The sequence below is a fragment of the Triturus cristatus genome, chromosome 3_2 (assembly GCF_964204655.1).
Source record: "Triturus cristatus chromosome 3_2, aTriCri1.1, whole genome shotgun sequence".
Taxonomy (NCBI): Eukaryota; Metazoa; Chordata; class Amphibia; order Caudata; family Salamandridae; genus Triturus; species Triturus cristatus.
Window position 1 is genome coordinate 1,096,179,415 of NC_140584.1, and position 22,092 is coordinate 1,096,201,506.

General features: G+C 43.9%; 1 protein-coding gene across 1 annotated transcript in view; it reads right to left on the minus strand.

The window, feature by feature from the left end:
* NCBP3 (nuclear cap binding subunit 3) overlaps window positions 1–22,092 on the minus strand; it is a 362,322-nt gene that overhangs the window by 169,742 nt on the left and 170,488 nt on the right. Inside the window, exons 8-9 of the mRNA XM_085649874.1 lie at window positions 19,537–19,636; window positions 3,487–3,599 (exon numbers count right to left, since the gene is read on the minus strand). Coding sequence (XP_085506000.1) covers window positions 3,487–3,599; window positions 19,537–19,636 — 213 coding nt within the window. The remainder of the gene's footprint in view (window positions 1–3,486; window positions 3,600–19,536; window positions 19,637–22,092) is intronic.

Here is a 22,092-nt window from a genome sequence, read left to right on the forward strand (position 1 = left end):
AAAAGCCTTTGGCAAAAGACAAAGCACAAAACATTCTGGAGGGCATTGATCTGGCGTGTGCCACACCAAACCACAAATGTCTCTCAATGACAGACGCCTGGTTGACATCCACCATCTCAGGTGGAATTTTGCAGCAGTCACTGCCTAATCTCTATGCATGAAGGTGGAGGAGATTGTGAACCCTGACCTGTTTCAACACCAGGTCCTCCCAGAGGCGTAGGCTGGTCGAAAGACAGATGCTCAGGCCCAGAAGTTCAGGAAACCATACTTTCCGTGTCTAATTCGGCCCGCTACGATGACTTGGGCCTGGTTGTTCTGGAACACCTTCTGAACTCAGGGCAGTAGTGGTATCGCTGGATGCGTACAGGAGTCCCAAGTTCCACTCTAGGTGGAATTCGTTCCCTAGAGAGAAGCGTCTTAGAAAATCTAAAGTGCAGAACTGCTGACATTGCGCATTCTCGGCAGTGGCAAATAGATTGATTCAAGGCTTTCCCAATTCACGGAAAAGATCTTGTGGCCCCTTCATATGTAAATGCCACTCATGATCTGCTAGGCATGGATGCCCAAGATAATTTGCTCTGGTATTCAAAGATGCTACCAGGCGGTTCACCACCAGTAAGATCCCTTGATGGTCCAGCATGTTCCAGAGGAGTAATGCATTCCGCGACAGGGCCCACACGGCCCTGCTTACTTCAATACAATATGGCAGTAGTGTTGTCAGTTAGCACCTACACCAGCCTCCCTTTGATAAATGAAAGGAAGGCTTTCAACGCCAAGCTAAAGACCCTAAGCTACAGGAAGATGATATGGAGCCAGGCCTCCACCAAAAACCACAGGTCTCTGATCTCCACCTCTCACAGATTGTCACCCCAACCTAGAAGGGACGCATAAGTCACCGCTGTCAACTTTGGGTGGGGTAGAAAAAGGGATCCTACACTGACCCACCAGCCTCCTCCCAAATCTGGGCGTGGTCGGAGATGTCTTGATGTTGGGTCCACTGAGACTTCAGGTCCCACTGCAAAGCCCGCATATGCCACTGGGTTTTCTTGACCGACAAGATGCAGGAGGTCATTAATGCCAGTAAACTCAGTCGACCTCACTGAAATCCAAGACAGAGGTTGAAAGATTGTGATCATAGTCTAAATGTCCTTGACTCTCCTTTCCGGGGGGAAAGGTACAAAACTGAACCGTGTACAGAATGGGTCTGATGAAGGGAAGCGTCTGAGGAGGAATCAAGTGTGACTTCGGCACATTGATAGTGAACTTCAAAGATGACAGGAGGTTCTCTGTAGTCTGAAGGTGGTTGACGACTGCCTGGGGCAAGCCTGCCTTAAACAGGCAGTTGTTGAGGTAGGGGGAAGACTGGGGCTCTGTCCTCTGAAGGTGTGCCATTACCACTTACAATACTCTGACCACTAGAAGGGCGCTGTGAGACCAAAAGGGAGCACAGAAAACTGAAAATACTCCTGTTCATAAGCAACAATTGGACATCGCCCAAGGAACTGGCTGGCCACAGCCAGGTATGGCAGCAAATGCTGGTGCCCTTGGCTCACAGTATGAAATCCGTAATGTTCAAGCCACAACTATATGTGGACTTGGATGCATCACTACTTTTTCTAGACACAACTATATGTGAACTTGGACGCATCATACCTCCCTGTACGGATAGGCGAGGACAGGTCAGAGGTCTTGTGGCACAGCTTGGGAGGACTTTTGCCACAGAGTCCCAAAGAGCGTGGGGATAGCTGCCCAGGAGATATCTGGCATTCATAGAGTACGTCACGAGCAATTATGTGGGCAAAGTTTCTTTCGGGTTACACACACATTTAATGAAAACAGTGCTAATACTATGGTTTCATCTGTTTTTCCCTTTACATGTTTTGAATATAAAGTGCCCCAGGCACATTCCTTTATCTCGGAGTTTCCAAGTTCCTTCCTTTTTGCAACTATATGTGCATGTTTACTTATTAGCCTAATAAATATTACCTGTTGAGACATTGTTTCTGTTACACACATTCATTACCCAGGTCTCAATTGGGTATACGGGTATACTCCTGTAGTTTGATCTCCCACATAAAAAGGCAACACCACTTTCGAAAAAAAAGTATAGCAGTGTTTGAAGTTTAATGTGTGTGGAGAAGGTGATATACAGCAGATGAATACATAACATCTAAAGTTCCATGACATCTTGTAAGGGTGACGGCAATGAGAAAAACAGTGTTAATGGTTAAAAGTCTTAAGTGCTATTGTGCACATGCTCAAAGGCAACACAAGCATCAAAAATGTAAGGACCAACTTTAGATCACAATGAGGCACATTAAAGGGAGTAGGGGGAAAAACATAAGAAAACTCACTTAAGCAACACATTATATCATGTCAGGCAAAGCCAATAGGTCTTGCCTTTGGGAACGATTGGCTTTACTAATGCCTGTGGGCAATGCTGTGCAGCATTGCGAAAAGGTAGAGAAAAACAAAAAGGTGCAATGACACAGATGCGTCATTGGATAGGAAAATGCATACATCATTACTTTGGCCCGCAAACTAAATGAAGCTAGCATTATCTATTTTTTTATTCACCAATCTGAAATGGAGAGGTTAGCTAAAAAATATGAAAAAGAAGTAGAGCGAAATCAGTTTGCTGCCTGGTGGAGATGTTAATAAAATTAGATCCTCCAGGGAATTGCAACACAAGACAGACAAGAAGCTGAGACAAGAAATGGTAAACAATGGGCGGGCTGTAAGCTCCTGCACCGTTCTCCTGCAATAGGTCTTTTGCAAACAGACAACTTGCGCTGCCTGTGTAGGGTCGCCAAAAACGGGCTGAGCAGGCTAATGAGAGAAGGCTGAAAGAGCTTTTAAATGCCCTTCTATTGTGCCTGAAACAAAGCCTAGCTGGGTCAGACAGCAAACAAAAGAACATGAGACTCCTTGACTTGAACAGGATCGATTTGTCTGTCCTCACACTAGGTCTATCGGCCTGCTAGAGTAGATGAACTTTGTTGGAGGACTTCGAATCATGTTTAGACAAAAGTCACCAAAGAAAGATGCTTTGTTTATCCATGACATATTATCATAAAAATATTTTTTTAGGAAACTTTGTAAAACAGAGAGACAGTTAGGAATAAAACTCTGGACCCACGTGGAAGGGCACAGAAAAAGAGGTACTGTCATTGATATGCAAGGGTGATGCCTACATGTGGCATCTGGAGCTAGAATGGAGTCGTTATAAAGTCTGCTGGGATCACTTACTATCATGGAGAAGCTATTGCAGAAAATTGTTTCTAGTGTGACACATGGGGAGATTCAAAAGGTGAGGAATGTTCAGCTTAAAGTATCCATCAGAACTAGTGGTATAGAATAATATAGCACCCTACTGGAAGGAGCTTACAGATCAAGTAGCACTCAGAAAGTAGGTAAGGACTTCGTCTGATTATAAAAATGTCAAGGTGTCCAACTTGCTGTGCATGTCTTTCATATGCAAATTACCTGAATGTCGATGCTTGTAAGGTGGCAAGGCAACATCATCATCATCTTCATCATCAAAGGGTTTCTTTTTTATTACATCACGCTGCATTCGGCGAGAGTGGTACCTTCGTTTCCTGAAACAACCACAATAGAGGAGATCTTTTGCTTACACATTTTCCCTTTACAATGAAACATTGCATCTAAAGCCTCTTATCATGTTTCCATGGCCAGTCTACAATGGTGCTTGGAATGCTCCCAATGCTTTATGTGCTAGAATAAAGTAAGAACATTTTATTTACCTATAATTGTAGGTCCCAGAACTTGCAGAGAATTCATAGTCATCTCAGGAGTCATTTGTTTACAGAATTTTGGATTTTCTTACTTAGAATATTGATGAATTATGGAGTACCTCAATGAAGGTAACATCACAGTGGTTTGCCAGAATTACAGAGTGGATATCATAACACACAATTAAAATTGATCTGTGAAAAAACTGGCAAGGTTTAGTTATCTGAAGAGTCAGGTGCACATTACTCGGGAAGTAGGGAATTTAAGACTCCAGAAACTGTGGTCCAGAAGATTTGGGTCACAAGCATTAGATGGAGAATGCACAAAAAGAAACAAAGTCCAGTCCTGATAATCTAATAAGAGTATTGCAGCAGCTGCAGTCACATCCCCACATAAATCTAAAATTAAGCTCTTTCATTTACGATAAAGTAAACTCCTCTTCAAGAAAAATGCTATTAGATAGACCGGGCTTGACTTGCCTGGCAAGGAGTACAGATAGTTGCCTCGTGCATATTGTTTGCGCCTTCTCCACAGTAACCAAGTGCAAAGGATCACCTGAACTTCTGGCTACAAGAGATCTTTGAAATTAAACTACAAAGGTTCGACGGAGGAGGGCCTTATAGTGAAGCAGTGACCAACACATGGTACCAATGTTTGGGAATCTACAGATACTGTAACTCTCGTATATATGCTGCGTGTAGTTCTGCCTCTCTAAAATGCCTCCTACTATTTGTGCAGTTTTGAATGGATTTGTCGAACTATAGTTACCTAAAGTGTTCTGCACAGCTGTGTCAAATCTGATATCGGCCATGATGTTAGATAATATCAACATAACATTTAATTTAATTGCATGTAAAATTTTTCTGGGGGCTGAGGAGGTTTAAAGATCATCAAGGGTATATTCCCCTTACTCAATTAGTCAAACACACAGATGCCCTTGGGTCTGGATGAAGAAGTTAGGCTAAAGGAGTCAGCACCAAATCCGAAAGGCGTCCCTTTAAAGGACGGTTTCCTAAACTCAACAAAGGTGGCATGCTTCATCATTGGGGAACCTCCTCGCACCATGAAGCATAGTCATGGTGCGTTATACAACCCCCTCTCTAAGAGGGAGGAGCTCTGGGATGTTTTGTTTACAAGGAGGGTATTTACTAACCACCCAATGCGAGCTTGAAGGAGTGGTGAGGGACACGGTGCAAGAGGGGAGGCGAATTAACACTAAATACAGGCTTCGCTGCTTATCTTTATTCAGGCAGCTCTGTGCTAGGATTAAAAACATAAAAGCACCGCATGAGACATTAGATCCGCTTGCGTTGCTTGAAGATCAACATGTTTCAGCCAGTGGCCTTGTTAGTGTTGTGGACTTCATCAGGATCTTGTTAGACCTACTGCTGTGAGGATGATGTGTAAATCAGGAGAAGAACAAATTCTTTATATACAAAGAATACAATACCAGAAATCCATTTTTAGGTCACGCGCCTAGCGATGCAATGCGCAACACTGCTTGCGCATAGCGAGACCTTTTGTAGAGGGTTCCAAATCGGAGCCTGGAATCGCACACGCTCGTGCGTGTGCAATTCCTTTTGAGCCATGCTATTGGCCTTTACGTGCGTCTTTTAATGAAAGATTGCACGCAATTAGCCAAAGGCGGGCGAATAGCTCTGCCCACGGCCTATTGGTGTCTGTTACGAGCACCGGCCGTCATGTGGTTTCAATTATCGTGCCCAAACACGGACGCGATAATTGAAAGCACATGTCTGCTGTGGCGCGTGCGCACCACTCGTTTTGAAATGTACGCTACACTGCTTGTTTACTTATATTTATTTCAGAAATTGTGTTTTGGTTCATAAAAATGAGACTGTGAAACAAGATTAAATATAATAAATAACGTTAAAAGTAAATGACAAAAGAGAAGAAATACACATTTGAAATTGTAGAAAGAACGTTTACAATGCGGTGTTAAAAGTGCATACTTGCCGAATGTGTACAGTGCAGAAACTAGTGGGGGAGTTTTGGTAGTGGAAATTGCTGTTTGCTGCTGGTGTCTCAGAGAAGTGCATGTCCAGCGCTAGCGTCTGCAGCAGGCAATAAAGCCTGTTTGCTTCTGAGAGGAGGAAGATGGAGCAGTGATGTATGTTCACCTGATGAGCTCTGGCGGGGACCCTCAGGGGAGTGAGGAAGCCGCAGCAGCGCTGTGAGCTTCTGCCAGGACACGCAGATGGAGCACCCAAGCGGCGGCGGTCTCCAGCCCCCGGCCTCTGAGACGGTGATAATCCCGCGGCCAGCGCCCCGCTCCTCCTCCCGGACTCACCATGGCCCTAGTGACGCTGCAGCGCTCGCCCACCTTGAGCACCGCCTCCTCCGCAAGCACCAGCGAGATAATCCGCGTAGGCAGACAGGATGCCTGTAGGAGAGGCTGGGAAAGGACGGGGACGAGGCTGCTGGGTAGGCTACGTGATGAAGGATGCGGCAGCCAGCTTCAGGGGAGGGGAACTGAACGGCCGCTTCACACTGCCCGGGGATCTGATGCGGATCAAGCCACTTGGAGACATATTTCACAATATTTATGTACAAGTGTCAGGGTATAAAAACGTATGCAGAAGTCGAATACAGCCCTACCGGGAATGGACAGGATGTTCATGTTTTATGTCTGACACGAAGGTGCACTTCACTGAATTTAATGCACTTCTTCCCCTTATATTTACAAGGAAGGCCGCATATAGTACAAGAATTTAGTTTCACCTAAAAATGAAGAGATGTTTGCATACCCTTCCTGCTTCTGTCAGTTGACATGCTTCTACTGTAAATGTAGAAAGAAATAAGTCCTTTCAGCCCTGGCGGAAGGTGAGAGTTGGACAGCCTCAAAAGGAAATTAACCCTATGTGCTGCTACTGGGTTTATGTGAGCTTGTCTTTGATGCTTACATCCTAGGCAAATTGTATTTGTCCACCTTTCACTATAGGGTTTTATTTTTTCTAGCATTGATTGCAGTGGAACGGGACCGCACATCAATGTTCTGCATTTAATATATGTATTGGTAAACATCCATCAAGCTCATGACACAACCCTCCTGGAGTTGATCACAAATCTGGTTTATATAACACGCCTTTTCAGATAAAAGCTAGCAGAATTTTCAATTCGCAGCAGTAGAAACAGATTTTGACTCTGCAGTGTTTGTTCACGCACGCACATACTCTCTCAAGTGGGGCGGAAAAAACTGGGGGGTCTCTCAAAGGGACGTGGCCAGTGTAAGTAAGGGCGTGGCTTAAAAAAACGTAAGCTAAAAATCTATGCTTAGCATAGTGTGCCGCCTGACTTCTATCTTGCGGTTTCTGTCATTGCATCCAAATATATAATACAAGTAACATCATACCTACAACAAGTCTGGGCTATTGACTTTGTCAATGGCTGTTAGTTGCATAAGATAAATAAACAGCAACTATGGCTTGTATGCTTTTCCATTCTCTAAGGTACATACATTTAACTTGGAATTTCTCACAGTGTACGAGCTTCAGGCAGCAACGCTCGGAAACAGAGAGAAGCAATAATGCGCACGGTTTCCGAACTGTGGGGTATGCAGTTTATCCACCATCTCTGAGAAATCCCGAGTTAAAGGTACACATGTCAGTGAAAGCGCATAAAACAGGCGCCCAGCTGTGTCTGTCCCTAGCGCGCACGTTCAGACGGGATGGCATTTAACAGCTCCCCTACACGTATTTCTCAATTTTTCACACATTTTTGTATGAGCTGCATAAAACGATGCACATGGGAACTGTTTGGAAGGGATCAAGTAAAAAACATTGGAACATCTGTAGAAGAACTCTCTTGGTGTAAGCAGCCGCTCAGATGTTCAGTTTCCTGTTTTCGCTAATACCAGTAACTCCTCGACACTGTGTAATTTGCGCAAACAGGAAATTAGACGGCACGTGAGAAATAACTAAGTCTGGGTAACTTGTCAGCCTGTTTCATGGAAGAGGCGTGAGTGACAGAGCCGTCAGCTCACCGCCGATCGCTTAAAAACTTGTCTGGAGGTGGGGGTGTTTGCTGCAGTCCTGGCATTACTGCTAACTTTGTTGTGAAGCTATAAGTGGGAGTTTGTCAATCACACCTGTTGATTCAGGAAACAGGCAAGGTCACATTTGCTAAAGTAGTTTGTGAAGTTCTTTCAGGGGCATCCTCTTGCATTACACACGTTGCAGACAGCAGGACATGCAGGCGATGGTAGGGAGGTTACGTGACACTATCGGCAACAAATTAACGGAGGCTGAATCAGGCTGGAATTGGGGATTTATTTATTTTAGAAAGCATTTGGACCCATGCTAAAGCCAAAAAAATCACACCAGAAACACTTTTCTTCACAGAAGTGTTAACATATAGAAACACATACAAAAAACAATAAAAAAGTGCAGTCACATTTTAATATTTAATGTAAAAAAAAAAACATTTCAATATTTACTTTACACACTCAACCGTCACCTAGTCTGCTTGTTTAACCCTACAAGCAGTCTCCAGCCTGCCCCTTTCTCCTCTTACCTATTGACGATACACAGTTTCACAATCAAAGTGTCACTCCAGTAAACAGATACACAGAGGTGCTTCACTTTTTTAACCTTCAATTGCAAAATTTGAAGAAATCGAGAAAATGCTAATAAATCACGTTCCTTGATTCGTAGAGTTGGTGTTCTGCTTCCCTTGCATTTTAGTTTGAGTGTTACTAAACCTAGGACTTAGCATATATGCACTTATGTATGTAAGCACGAATCCATTTATTTATTTACATATTTATTCATTTATACAAAGTTTTGTATGGCAAAGACACCTCCCCTTACTTCGGTCGGTGTAAGGGAAGAAAGGTCCTTTACTGACTTTCTTTGTCCTCCCCCGTAACCCCCGTGCACTCCCTCCCCGTAAAGCTGGTTACCTTTGGGAACATTTAGCATTGTACATAATGCCTTTTATTTATGTGCTAATTATCAATTATCAATTCTTTATATGTGTTTTATAGCTTTATCATTTATTTTAGGCTTTTTAATAAGAACAGCATTTGTAGTAGCTGGTTCTCTAGGGTCTGTGGATAACACTCAGGGCAGGGCACAAGTCATGTGTGAACACAGAAGTACAGAGTTCCCTTACATTTTTCTAAGGAAGGATGTCTGCTCCATATAAATAAAAGGCATGGTCATTTACAATGCCAATAGCTGAAACTCTCGTAAATGCGAGACCTATTGCATTGCAAATGCTTGTTTTCTGGGTAGTGGATTCACTGGTAATACCGGCCTAAGACTTTTAGAACAGATAGGAATATTGGTAAGAAAGACAGCAAGAATGTTTTTACCTTTTGATATTAACACAAAGCCGAAGGAAAGCCGGTGAAGGAGAGAACTGCCCCGCCGGAGATCTGCGCGGGGTGACCAGCCCGCTCCCGCCCTGCAAATCCAAGGTAATCGGCCGCATTAGTAGATCCAGCCAGCCCGGGGGAAATTGTGCAGAAGTGTGAGCTGCTGGTGATCGACACCGACACCCACCGAAACACACACACCGACACCCACACACACACCAACACACAGACACACACACACACACACACACACACACACACACACACACTAAAGTCTGCACCATGAACTTTACCATCTCTTTACAGCCCTCCCTCAAACACGCGCCTTCAGGTAGTGAAATACCACACCCCAGGGCAAGGTTATTAAAACACCATACCCCACATCTCCTATTTAGGACTTTACAGAACGACTAACGCGCTCCCCTGTTGCCATCATGACCAATCTCTGCAATCCGCCCCCGTCACTGGTCTCTGGCTACGGTCAGCCTACGTCACCTGCGGTCCGGAAAACGCCTCTTGGGGTCCAGTCCCTGACCCGCTGTAAACTTCTAAATGATGCTGCGTCTCTTGGTGCCTGAGCCAACGAGGCCAGTCTCCCTGAACCCTACCTAAAAAGGCTCCGTCTTTACCGTACCTTGTCCTGACTTTTGCCCCCTGCACGAGCCCAATATCGGTGAATATTTCTTTACTATGTTCAGTCATTTTGGCATACATCTTAATGCTATCGTTATTATTACACAGCCACAAACACTCAGTGTATCTGCACACAGGGCTGCGTTTCATCAGTGTGTAATTGTACACAGTTTACAATTACACTTTAGAGAAATGGAAGACCAGGGGCTATGTCACATGACCCTTCTAGTCATCTCCCAGCAGATTCCCAGGCGCTTTACTACAATGCTTGAATTGCAAAACAAGTAGACAAGTTCGTTTAAGAAGTGTAATTCTTTATATGTGTTTTATAGCTTTATCATTTATTTTAGGCTTTTTAATAAGCACAGCATTTGTAGTAGCTGGTTCTCTAGGGTCTGTGGATAACACTCAGGGCAGGGCACAAGTCATGTGTGAACACAGAAGTACAGAGTTCCCTTACATTTTTCTAAGGAAGGATGTCTGCCCCCTTTCCCCAAGGAAGTATTCCAAGCACCAATATATTTTTTATTGCTTTTGCGTGTCAGTTGCCCTTTATATGTGACTAATACAAATTGAAGTTAACGCTTTCTCGTCTATCCGTGCGTATTTTTATTTTTTCCGTTTAGTATTGCAATCAGGAAACTATTTCATTGAAGTATATACATACTATACAGGACCTTATAAGTGTAAAGCTATGCAACAGTTGATGTTGTTGCACCAAGGATATTGTGCTGCATAACTAAATACTTATAAGGTCCCAAAGGCGAGACCTATTGGCTATGCCAATGCTTGCTAATCCATGTATGTAGCAAATTTATAAAGCGCAGGAATCACCCTCAAAGGGTATACCTAGGTCACCCCTAGGGTGCGCCCTGCACAGCCTAGAGGACAGGGTGAAATCTATTTAAAAAGTAGCACATGTACTTTTCAGTTTTACATGTCCTTGGAGTGAAAAAAATCTTAAATTAGTTTTTCGATACTGCAGGGCCCATCCCTCCCATAGGATAACATTGGAGTTACCTTACAATACAACAGACATTTGTAAAGCGTGCTGCTGCTTGCGAGGAAGCATCCCGGTGCTAGAAGCAGGACCACATGATGCAAGGAACTATCCTTTGGTCACCGGCTTAAGCATTAAAAAGATGAGTCTTCAAACCTTATTCCTTTTTATAAGTGTATTTTCCAAACGGGAAAAAGTATGCAGTTCATGTTAGGTGTCTCTGTAATTGTAATGACAAATCCTTACTTATGGTGAAGCCAGATATTAAATTACAATTCTGAAAATGCCACTTTTAGAAAGTTGACATTTTCTTGCCTTGGCCATGTGGTACCTGCAGCATGTCTCTAGGTCACATGACTGGGTGTAGTTGGCAGTTGGGCTCTGTGTATTCTCCTAGATAGTCACACACATTGGGGAGCTTAGGTGTGACTGGATGAGCCATCACTTGCAGGATTACATTTTAATAGGCTGTGCCCTATCTCCACACGAAGGCAGCATGCCCTCTGTAGTTAGTCAGTTAGTCAGTGAATCCAGGGCACCTATGCACTACAAAGACATGCCTCTAGAAGCTTCTCCCCCCTCCATACGCACAACTGGGTATAAATATTGGACCTCAGACACCAACTCTTCAGTACGCTTCTGGACCTGTGGATGCTCTGACATGAAGAAGGACTGCTTTGCTGCAGGATGGACTGCCACTCTGCCGGACTGCTGCGCTGCTCTGCTGACCTGCTGCCCTCTTGCCTGTGTGAGAAGGACTGGACCTGCATCTCTTGAAACCAGAACCCATTGTTGGCTGGCCTCCTGATCTGAAGCCTCAGGGACACAACAGGCTTCCAACAAGCTTGCCCCTACACCTAGACTCTGTCATCTGCGAGTCTACCCTGGCACGTGATGGCACCCAAGTCCTGGACCCTTGGTAGTGGGCTCAAAGGTGCTCTGGCAGCCTCTGTGAATTCAGCGAAACAGACGCATCACCTCTACTATGCAAATCCGAACAGAACATATGCATTGCCACTGCGGCATGGATTGGACCAGTGACAAAGATCCGGCAATGCATCTCAGCCCATCGGAACCACCACTGTATTTGAATTTGAATTTTAAAAAATTTGTAAAGCGCACGTTCACAATGCAGTTTCATGGCGCCAGAGGGATTCCTGGGCAAGAAAAGTACAGAGGACTATGAGCTGAAAGCCTGCTTAAACAGGAAAGTCTTGAGGGCCTTGCGGAACTCCATATAGGAAGGGGAGAGTCTGATATGGAGAGGGAGGGTGTTCCAGAAAGTGGGCGCAAGCACCGCAAATTTCAGGCCTCCTGATCTTTGTTTCTTGAAACGAGGAATTACTAATAAGGATTTGGTGGATGAACGAAGAACTCTAGAAGGACAGTAGTTGATAATGGCGGAATTTATGAAGGCAGGGGCCGTGCCCATCCGGGCTTGGAAGTAAAGGCAGCCAAGTTTGAACAGGGCCCGTTGCTTAATGGGGAGCCAATGAAGGGCAGTGAGAAGGGGTGACGAATGGTGAAATTTAGGTAAGCCGTGTATCAGATGAGCTGCCTGGTTCTGCACCAGCTGAAGACGTTGAAGTGCGTAACCAGGGGCACCATTATAAATAATGTTCCCATAATCGATCTTAGATAAAACCATTGCCATTACAATCAGTTTAAGTGCAGAGAAAGAGAAAAACCGGGATACTTTCCTAATGATACGCAATGTAAAGAAACAAGAGGAAACAACCGAGCTAATGTGAGAGTGAAGTGTCAAATGATGGTTAAGTGTGATGCCAAGGGTCTTGACTGAATGGGAGGGTGTAGGAGGTGAGCCAAGGGAAAGGGGCCAAAAGCAAGAAGACCAAGGGTTGCCACTGCCTCCCGTCAGAATCAACTCTGTTTTGTCCGGGTTGAGTTTGAGATGGTTCGCATTCATCCAATCTCGGATAAACAGCATGACAGACTGGAAGGCAGTAACAGCTAGTGAGGGGGAAGAAAAATTAAAAATGAGTTGGAGGTCATCAGCATAATTGTAGACTGTGACCTCCATTTGTTGCAGTGCCAAGATAAGGGGGAAAATATAAAGATTGAATAATAAGGGGGAGAGAGAGGAGCCCTGAGGGACACCACATTGGACGCTGCGGGGTGGAGCGGAAAATTCGGCCAAATGGACGGCCTGAGTGCGGTCAGCCAGGGAGCCTGTCCAGGCTAGAGCTTGTCCCCCTATGCCCGCCGCCTTGACACGGGACAAGAGAATAGAATGGTCGACCGTGTCGAAAGCGGCGGACAAATCCAGGAGGACCAAGGCTTGAGGAGTGCTGGTATCAAGACCCTCCCTGAGTTGATCCATGACCGAAATAACCACCTTCTCGGTGGAATGGCGGGGGCGGAAACCCGCCTGGCAGGGTGCAAGATAATTGCTGTCCTCAATAAAGGTGCTAAGTGTCTGGGTGACATGGGACTCAGCTATCTTGCTCAGGTAGGGGAGAAGGGATATCGGACGGTAGTTTATCGTGGAGGAAGGATCTGCCCCTGGTTTTTTTAGTATGGGGAAAATTATAGCCGTCTTAAAAGGGGCAGGGATAAGGCTAATTCATGAAGCAATCATTAAGGAGGGTAAGGACCGGAGATGGACATTCAGAAAAGATCTGACGGAGAATACGTGCCGGGCAGACGTCAACTGGAGAGTCTGACTTGACACGGCTAAGCAAGGGAAGCAGGGATTCTCTAGTAAGTACAGGGAAGGAAGTAAGGGACAGAGCATTGCCTGAAGGGAGGGAGTAGGAAAAAGTAAGCGAAGGGGTGGGAAATGCTTGCTTTAATACAAGCTATTTTGTCAATGAAAAATTCATTAAGCGAATCGCATAGCGCCTGAGAAGGGAGAATCTTGGGCAGAGTTCTGTCTGAAGATGCCAACTCGTGGACGGTGGCAAAGATCTCCTGTGGCTGACTTTCTGCAGCTAAAATGCGCTCCAAAAAGTATTCTGTTTTAGCTGCCAGAATGGCTTGTTTGTATTCGCTAAGAATGGTGATGTAGTATTGTTTCCGGGTTGGGCAATATTCTCTTCTCCAGGCTCGTTCGGCCTGCCGTAACTCCAATTTTTTGGCTTTGAGGCCAGGGCTGAACCACTTGTTGGCATTGTGGGTGCGGTTGATAATAATCCGCTTCAGGGGAGCCACTGCATCGCAGGCTTTAATGAGCCAGCGATCTAGAGTGGTAGTCTGGGAGTGGGGGATCAAGCCTGATAAGTCTGGGCAGGTAGTGGTTAACGAGTTGCATAGGGAAGGAATATCGACTCGATTCCAATTCCTTGTCCGACTGATTTTTGGGCAGGAAGGAGTTGTTTTATAACTCAAATCCGAGGAAAAAGCGAGCATGGAGTGGTCAGACCATGAACAGGGGGAAATAGTAGGGACTGACATCGGGATGTTCAGTGGCCATATCTGATCAAGAATGTAGCCCTGAGTATGAGTGGGGCCTTGAACATGCTGGATAAAATTGAGGCTGAGGAGCAGTTGTGTGAAGTCCTTAGATTTAGTATCCTCAGCAGGGTCGGTAGGCCAAAAATTAAAGTCTCCCAGGACAAGAACGGAGGCGTTATTGACCACTAAGGTGGCCAATAAGTCCTGGAAGGCAGAAAGAAAGCCTGGAGATGATTGGAGTGGCCGATATGTTAATACGCAAGTAATTAGAATCTTAAAAGGAGGTAGAACGAGCTACAAGGCAGTCGACTGTTGGAAACATGGGTGAGGCAAGTATCTGAAAATGAAGGTCTTTGCGGGCAATTAAGGCTACCCCGCCGCCTGCTTTATTCTCCGAGCGGTCTGCGCGGAGCATGGAATAGTGAGGCGGGAGGGCTGCCAGAATGCTGGGTAAGGAATCCGGCCTGTACCATGTTTCAGTTAAAAATAATAGGTTAGGGGAGTTGGAGTCTAAAAGGTCAAATATTTCAGTCTGGTGTTTGACGGCTGACCTCGTATTCAGAAGGAGGGCAGCAGTAGAAGAGGAAGAAGGAGGGGTGGGTGGAGTGGACCTAGGCAAGGCAATACCAAGAAGTTGAACATAAGACAGTGTTGCGGCATTCAGTGGCCACTTTTTGTTGAGGGCGCACAGTTGTTCAGGAGTATATATTATAAACTGCGCATAGTGGCCTGCCCCTTGTCCCGGTCGGTCGCGGACGGGCGCAGACGGGCTCGCCTTCGGCGCGCAGGCGGCACATTATATATAGTGAGGGAAACGGAAGGGGCGTGGCCTGAAGTGGTGGGCGTGGCCAATGGCCTCCGGGGAATGACGGCGGCAATGTGAGGATCCGCAACAGCGATAGGATCAGTTGTGCAGGGCTGCCAGGAGCGAGGAAAAGCTCAGGAGGAGCGATTAAGCAGGTAAAAACAACAATTTTCCAACAATAGTAGGTAAAAACAGTTCCTAGCGTTTTCCCGGCTTTTCGCCTCAGGAGATGGTATAGCCTCTGGCTGGCGCGCTAGTAGTCAGCGCTTTAAAAGCGTGCGGCAGGGGGTGTGGCCTGAAGTGGTGGGCGTGGCCAATGGCCTCCGGGGAATGGCGGCGGCAATGTGAGGATCCGCAACAGCGATAGGATCAGCTGTGCAGGGCTGCCAGGAGCGAGGAAAAGCTCAGGAGGAGCGAGTAAGCAGGTAAAAACAACAATTTCCCAACAATAGTAGTTAAAAACAGTTCCTAGCGTTCTCCCAGCTTTTCGCCTCAGGAGATGGTATAGCCTGTGAGGCGCAGGCCCTTGCATCCCTCATCAATGGTAGCCTTGACAACGAAGCAGGAATCTGCATTGCAGCTCATCAGAACCCACACATTGCCCGACAGCGTGCTGCATTCTCGACGCCGGAATACGCATAGTAAGCCCCCATCTATGGAATCCTTGATGACAACACAGGCCCTAGCTTCGCAGCCTCGTCGCATCTCTGAAACAATGCACTGCTTTAGCTGCGCAACGCTTCTTTGACATGGATCGCAACGCTGCACAAACCAGGATGTAAGGTACATTGTTCATCAGGAACAAATGGGTCACAGTAGCCAGCCTGCACTCCATCACGGTCAGCTTGAACGTGTTACTTAATCCCCGTCCAGCGCAACCGGATGTCCTCAGTTGCTGCTTTGTGCCGTTTTGGTGCTATTTTCATGCAAACTTGAAAACTGCATATCTCCAGTTCTACTGGCAGGATTTGCTGTTTTGGTCTTATTTTATTTATTAAAGAAAGGTCTAATTCACTACCGTGGTGTGGGATCCTTTTTCTGTGCTGTTTTCACTTTATAACGGTTTGAGGTACTGCACAAATACTGGACACATTGCCTCTAAGTTAAGCCTGACTGCTCTGTGCCAAGCTACCAGAGGGTTGACCACAGAAAAATTTAGGGTTGGCCTGCGCCTCACCCTGACAAGGACTATGGTTGTTGCTTGACCAGAACTCACACCCCAGTCAACCAACAATCCAATTTTTCTTTACAGTCATCGACTCCATATGAGGTTGTTTTTGTGAGTGAACAGCACTGAGGCTTAGTGGAGACAATGGTACGCACGGCCAGTGCTGAGTTTTTGGAAGGATCAAAGTAAGATAATCTCATGTGGACCAGCTATGGGCAGGGCATGTTGGTGCACTAACTTGTTCCCTTTCTCTTGCCTGAGTGGATGCTTGGCTCCAATGACTCAGAAGGCATGGAGAATTTGGGGAGCCACTGCCAGTACGGGGTGCGAAGCTGCTTCCTCGACACCAATGTTTTCGGCAGGTGAGTAGATAGAGAGTGAGACGGGAACAGAGTTTATTAAGGTAATTACCCTAAAGACCCTGTACACGGAGTTTCAGGTCTGTCTTAAGCAGTCTGCATCACTAGGGACCAAACCATTAACACATTAAGGTCCAGTGTGAATACCCCAGCTGAACCATTAACTTCCCACCTTCCCACCTGGTGATACGAATAAGCAAAACAGCAAGACTAAATTTGACTCCTGCCCAGGCTGTCATTGTCCCCAGCAACTCCTCACTTTTGATGCAGTGGTGAGTGAGCCCCTGCCCATCCCAGATTAGACCAGCATTTACAAGCAGGAGACAATTTCAAGCCCTGTTGGGAGAATGCAAAAAAGGAGAAACATCCTACAGAAGTCGGATGTGCCCCTACCCAAGAAAAGTAAAAGATATATTGTCTTTTTGAGGGAGCTACAACAAACACATCTGTAACTCTCAAGAGTTTGAGCTCTCACGTAGAACACAGTTTGCTTGCCAATCTGCCACATATCCTACTTGGCCATTTACTAGCTTTGCTGAAAGAGTTTCAAGCTAATGAATTTAACTCATTAAAGCCTTGCCTGTAAAGTAGTATGGCTTCTTTGCAGGCTGTTAAAGCTTATCTTCATTCTCCATGTTGTAACACATGGCAGCTATTTGGTTATTTTCCCTAAACCACAAAAAAAACAATCTTGCCATGTGGGCCCTCTCAAACATTCTTCAAATAAAATTATGGCCCTATATAAAATAACTGTTGATGTAATATCCATGTATTAACAGCATGACCACCTAGAGTACAAAAAGGCATTTTCTTAACACATATCTACATCTGAACTAGACCAACAAGATTGTTTAGCCCATCTACCATAGGTGAACAAAGGTGACCCTCTTTGAAATCCGATCATTTCAATCAACCAATTTCTCACATACAAGAAGTATAGCAGAACTGTAGAAAATAATGAAAATAATTAATTTCAAAAAAAGGACCTAGATAGTGTAGAGATTAGATCATATTTGGTGTTCTGTAAGTGTCCCTTGAACTGGAGATTCATTTAAAAATATAACAATTAAAAGAGAAAGCAGTGAGCAGGAGTGATTTTATTTCACACATGGTAAGAAGGAAGGGGTTTCCTTCATTTATAATGGCACAATGCTTAGATACAATGCAACCATAATCAGCGCAGTCCTTAGTAAAAGGACTTTATTATAGGCACAGTATATTTGTAGAGTGCATAGTGAAATATGCAATTTATTACTGTTGCGGAGTGTCGGGAGGGGCCATGACTCACAAAAGACGAAGCCTTGAGTGGGTTACAATGCCCCTATCCTCTTCTCAACAATGGTAACAAAGAGCGTATTACACTTTATATTTGCATACATGGTTTACGCCATGGCTTTGTTTAAAAAAAGAAAAAAAAAAAAAAGGTATTTAACCAAAACCAGGATAAACACGCTCATATTTGTACAGTAAAGTGAGTATTAAGAGTTGTGTTTCTGTGTAAAATAATTGTTGCATACAATCTGTCAGTAATACGTTATTTTCTCATGTCAATTTTCTATACTGTGTAACAAAATGGGTACTGACATTGCAACACAATAACAAAAAATGTGTGAATGATTATTTGTACAGTTGCCCAAAATAAGACATTGTTGGGCCACAATTATTTTCACTGCATAGATTGTATGCAGCAATTACTTTACACCGGATAATAACTCTTTAACAGTCATGAGAACTCTTCAATGTAGCTTTTCCCTGGTGCATATTTTTAACCCGTGGTTTTGCTATACACAAGAACACATGCAATGGAATAAACCATATATGCAAATAAGTTGTGTACAATATGCCATTTATTATCATTATTGCGGGAGGTGCATTATGAGTCAGTCATGGTGTCCCCTTTCCACACTCAATGGTAATAAATAGCATATTACACTCGGCGTATCGGTATATTTTTTCACTGTATGAAGCTCAAAACCAATTAAATTCGCCAGTTATATTCTGCAATGCACGTCATAACTTGTGCCCTGCATATTTAACCATGTTATTTCAATACATTTCTAGGTTTGTAACATTCACGTAATTCCAAAATCATGCAAGGCTCTGCACTTAGCCACCACATCCTTCAGCCATCTGCACCAAACTCCTTTTTTTCATGGTCTTTGACACTTTGTTGAAGTCGCAAATCAGATGGCGGATAAACTCACTATTTAAAATGCAGTCGTCGACATCACAATCTCTTTTTGAGTGGGAAAAAAACACATCTTTCCATGTTTTTTCCTCTGTATATTAGGCAAGTTTTCTACACCTCTGGGGTCAGACAGGTGATCGTGCCTCCCCTTTCCTATGGGGTTTTGTTTTTTTAAAACGGTACAAAAGTTGCTACTCAATCGATTTTCGAATTTCAAGATAGCAAAATAAAAATGCTACAGAGACCTTCACCAGCCAGTCGTATTTGTCTACAATTGAAATATGATTAGCAGGTTTAGAAAATAACTGAATGACAACTTTAAACAGCAAAGATCTACAAAAAAATGATCACCCTTTCAAGCTCACCTATTTATTTCGCAAAAACTACGAAATGGATTTTCATAAGAAAAACACACTTTTAGTAAAGTTCTACTTTCATGCCTAGTCTGATGTAAATCCGTCCACCAGTGTTTGCTGTAGGCAAGAGAAGTAATTCCTATGGTGATAAAAATGGGATAAAAAAAAAAATTCAACCACTCCTCTTAACCTTTTTCGCCCTTCACAAATGTACACAATATTTGGCATGCAAGATCTTAGCTTACTGCACTGGTAGATTCCAAAATGTCATGCAGATCTTCCCTCGGGTGAGGGGGGCAAGGTTTAAACTAAATAAGCTTTTGTATTGCGATTACGGTGGCGGTGTGCGTTTGTTGGTAAGTTCAGAGTTTAGCTAAAACACAATCAAATACACTGAAGTTGGCAGTCACAAAGAAAAAAACAGCTATGGAACAATTATCAAGTGCTCGTAATCTAGTATCGCATCAAGTACTTAACCATTTTTCCAGCACATACTCAAATGTTCTCCCAGTTTTGTTTTCTTACCATGAGTTACTAAGGATTCCTTTCATGCCACCATAGTTGGGATTTCCATACTTCATGTAGTACTGACTTCTTTTAGATGCTCCAAGTTCCTTTTTATCATCTTGGGAGAAGGACAAAAAATATCTTTACATCCTCTCTAAAAGAAGATAACGATAGCCTGGGTTGTTCAACAAAGCACTTAGTCACATAATATGCTTTTCAGTGGCAAAAGGAGCAAAAAGGCGAATAGAGCTAACAAACCACTAAATACTTGCAATTAGGCCACAGAAAAAGAATCACTCACCTCCATCCAATACAACTCTAGGTACTTGTCCTTTAAGTTGAACTATGAACGTTTCTCCACACTTTGTAAGATGGAAAAATACTGTGATGATTTACTGACATTTTAAAGTACACACATGTATTATTAGCTTATGGAAAGAAATATAAAATCAGTTTTAACTACAGCACAAGCTGCAAAAGTCACGGTGAGCTGCAAATCCCCTTCCTAGCTTTTTTTTGTTTAATCAGGTCCATTAAAGGTGGGACCAAGTCAACATGATGGGAATGTTTCCAGTGGTTTCACTCTGAAATAATGAGTGACTTCCTTCTTTCCTTCCAACCTTATTGAGCCAGCAACTAGAGTATGGAAGGAAGAAAGAAGGGAAAACACTCTAGAAAAGCAGTAAGCCAAGAATAAAGCAATGGAGACATTAACACACAAGTAAAAGTGAAGATTGTATTGACAAATCTGACATCAGACAGGATCAACAGACACACTTACTCAATATCACTAACTTTTACACAGCCACCCCCACGGATCCCCTATTCGAAGAGATTCACTCACACAACACATGCATGCATGCCAAATGCCCAAATAAACACAGGGACTGGTCTCCTCCTTCCAAGAATCATCCAAACATGAGAGCTAAACTGAGATCCACATAACTGCATATCCTTAACATACTGATCGAATACACACCGATTTAACCTAGAGTTCAACAACATAACATAGGGCTACAATTACAAAGGATAACAGGACTTTTACAAACAGTAAATTACCATTTGCAGTAGAGGAAATAATAGAAAAAGTATTAGCAGTGTCTGGGTGAGGGATCAACTTCCACAAATATTTATATATTTTATATGCCATACGTTAAAGGACATTCACTTTTATGATCAATTATATCGTATAGCGCTGCGTTTGAAAACAATATTCAGCCAATGGCGAACTTTGACACCTAATAACAGTTATGGTATTTATTTGTTTATTCATTTATAAAGTTTTATATAGCGTGAACATGGTATACAATGACAGGCCCAGTTTCAAAGTATGAGATCATACGGAGTAATAGTGACTTAAGACCCTGCTGCTGCGTTTACCAAAAGTGTGCAAAATCCAGTAACCCTTATGTTCCCCTCATAATTCAAGGGTCTGACATTAGTCAAACACAAATGATGGATTAAGGGTACTAAGAGTCTTGGTATCCATTTCAAAAGGGCTACCATCATCTGGCATTTGATGTCCACTGGGTGGACCAGGTTAGGCACCAACTGGCCCTTAAATGGGCTAAGCCCATAGATATAGCCAATTTCAATGGCTGACTTATTTTGATGTTTTCCAGAGAGATTTGTCAAACAGTCAGTCAGGCACTGAAATGCCCCACAATACGTGGGAGGAGCAAGCCATACAATAGGTTGCATCAAATATTTACAAAGCTAAGTGCCTAGGCAAAAGCCAAGCAGATCATGGCTTCTTCTCACTCGGATTCTCTGCCATGGGAGAGAACAGAACAAAGTTAGACTTTTTCTTGGCTGAAGAGGCCAGAACTTCTAGAAAGAGAATAGGTTTCCTGTTTGTTGCCTACCGGCTGCATGAATGGAGTGAGATTTGTCCCCTGCACAGTGCAGGTAGCAAACAAAACTTGTGGCTGCCACTTGAGGCTTGTCCGCTATCTCCAGCACCTCTGAGGTTATCCAATCATCCTTTGGCAAAATATCAACACCACTGGTTTGCACAGAACCCTTAAAATGAACCGCTTAGCAAAAAGAGGGTTGTCAGGTTCTCTATCATTATCCTCATCCAACGAAGGGGAAGGCATGGGGACACCAAGAGCATCAGAGTATGAACCAAGAAAGACTAAAAACCTTGGGATAGCCTCTGGCCTAGAAATCCTTTTTTTCCAGAATTACCTCCTCTGTGAGATCACAGGCTATCTTTGTAGCAGTGGAAAGTATGACAGTTGTCGATATGAAACCTGAATCCAATGGTATGGGAAAGACGGAATCCATTGCAGTGATGGCTTTGTGAGAATAAGCACTGATGTTGCTGAAGGCTGAGGAGACTTGCAGGGAAAACCTAGTGGCTCTCGATGCTAAAGCTACCAGTGCTATAGAGGCTGATCTTGAGGGTACAACAGTGGCTTCTGAGGGTACATCCAAGATTCCAGACTGATGCATATTAAATACTGACATCATAGCTTTTGGAGCAAAAAAAAGACTAATTTGGAAGATCTAAAAGGGTTTAAAATATGAGGTTGAGTGCACCCCCTGGTCTTCTTTTCTTCTTCTGAAAGC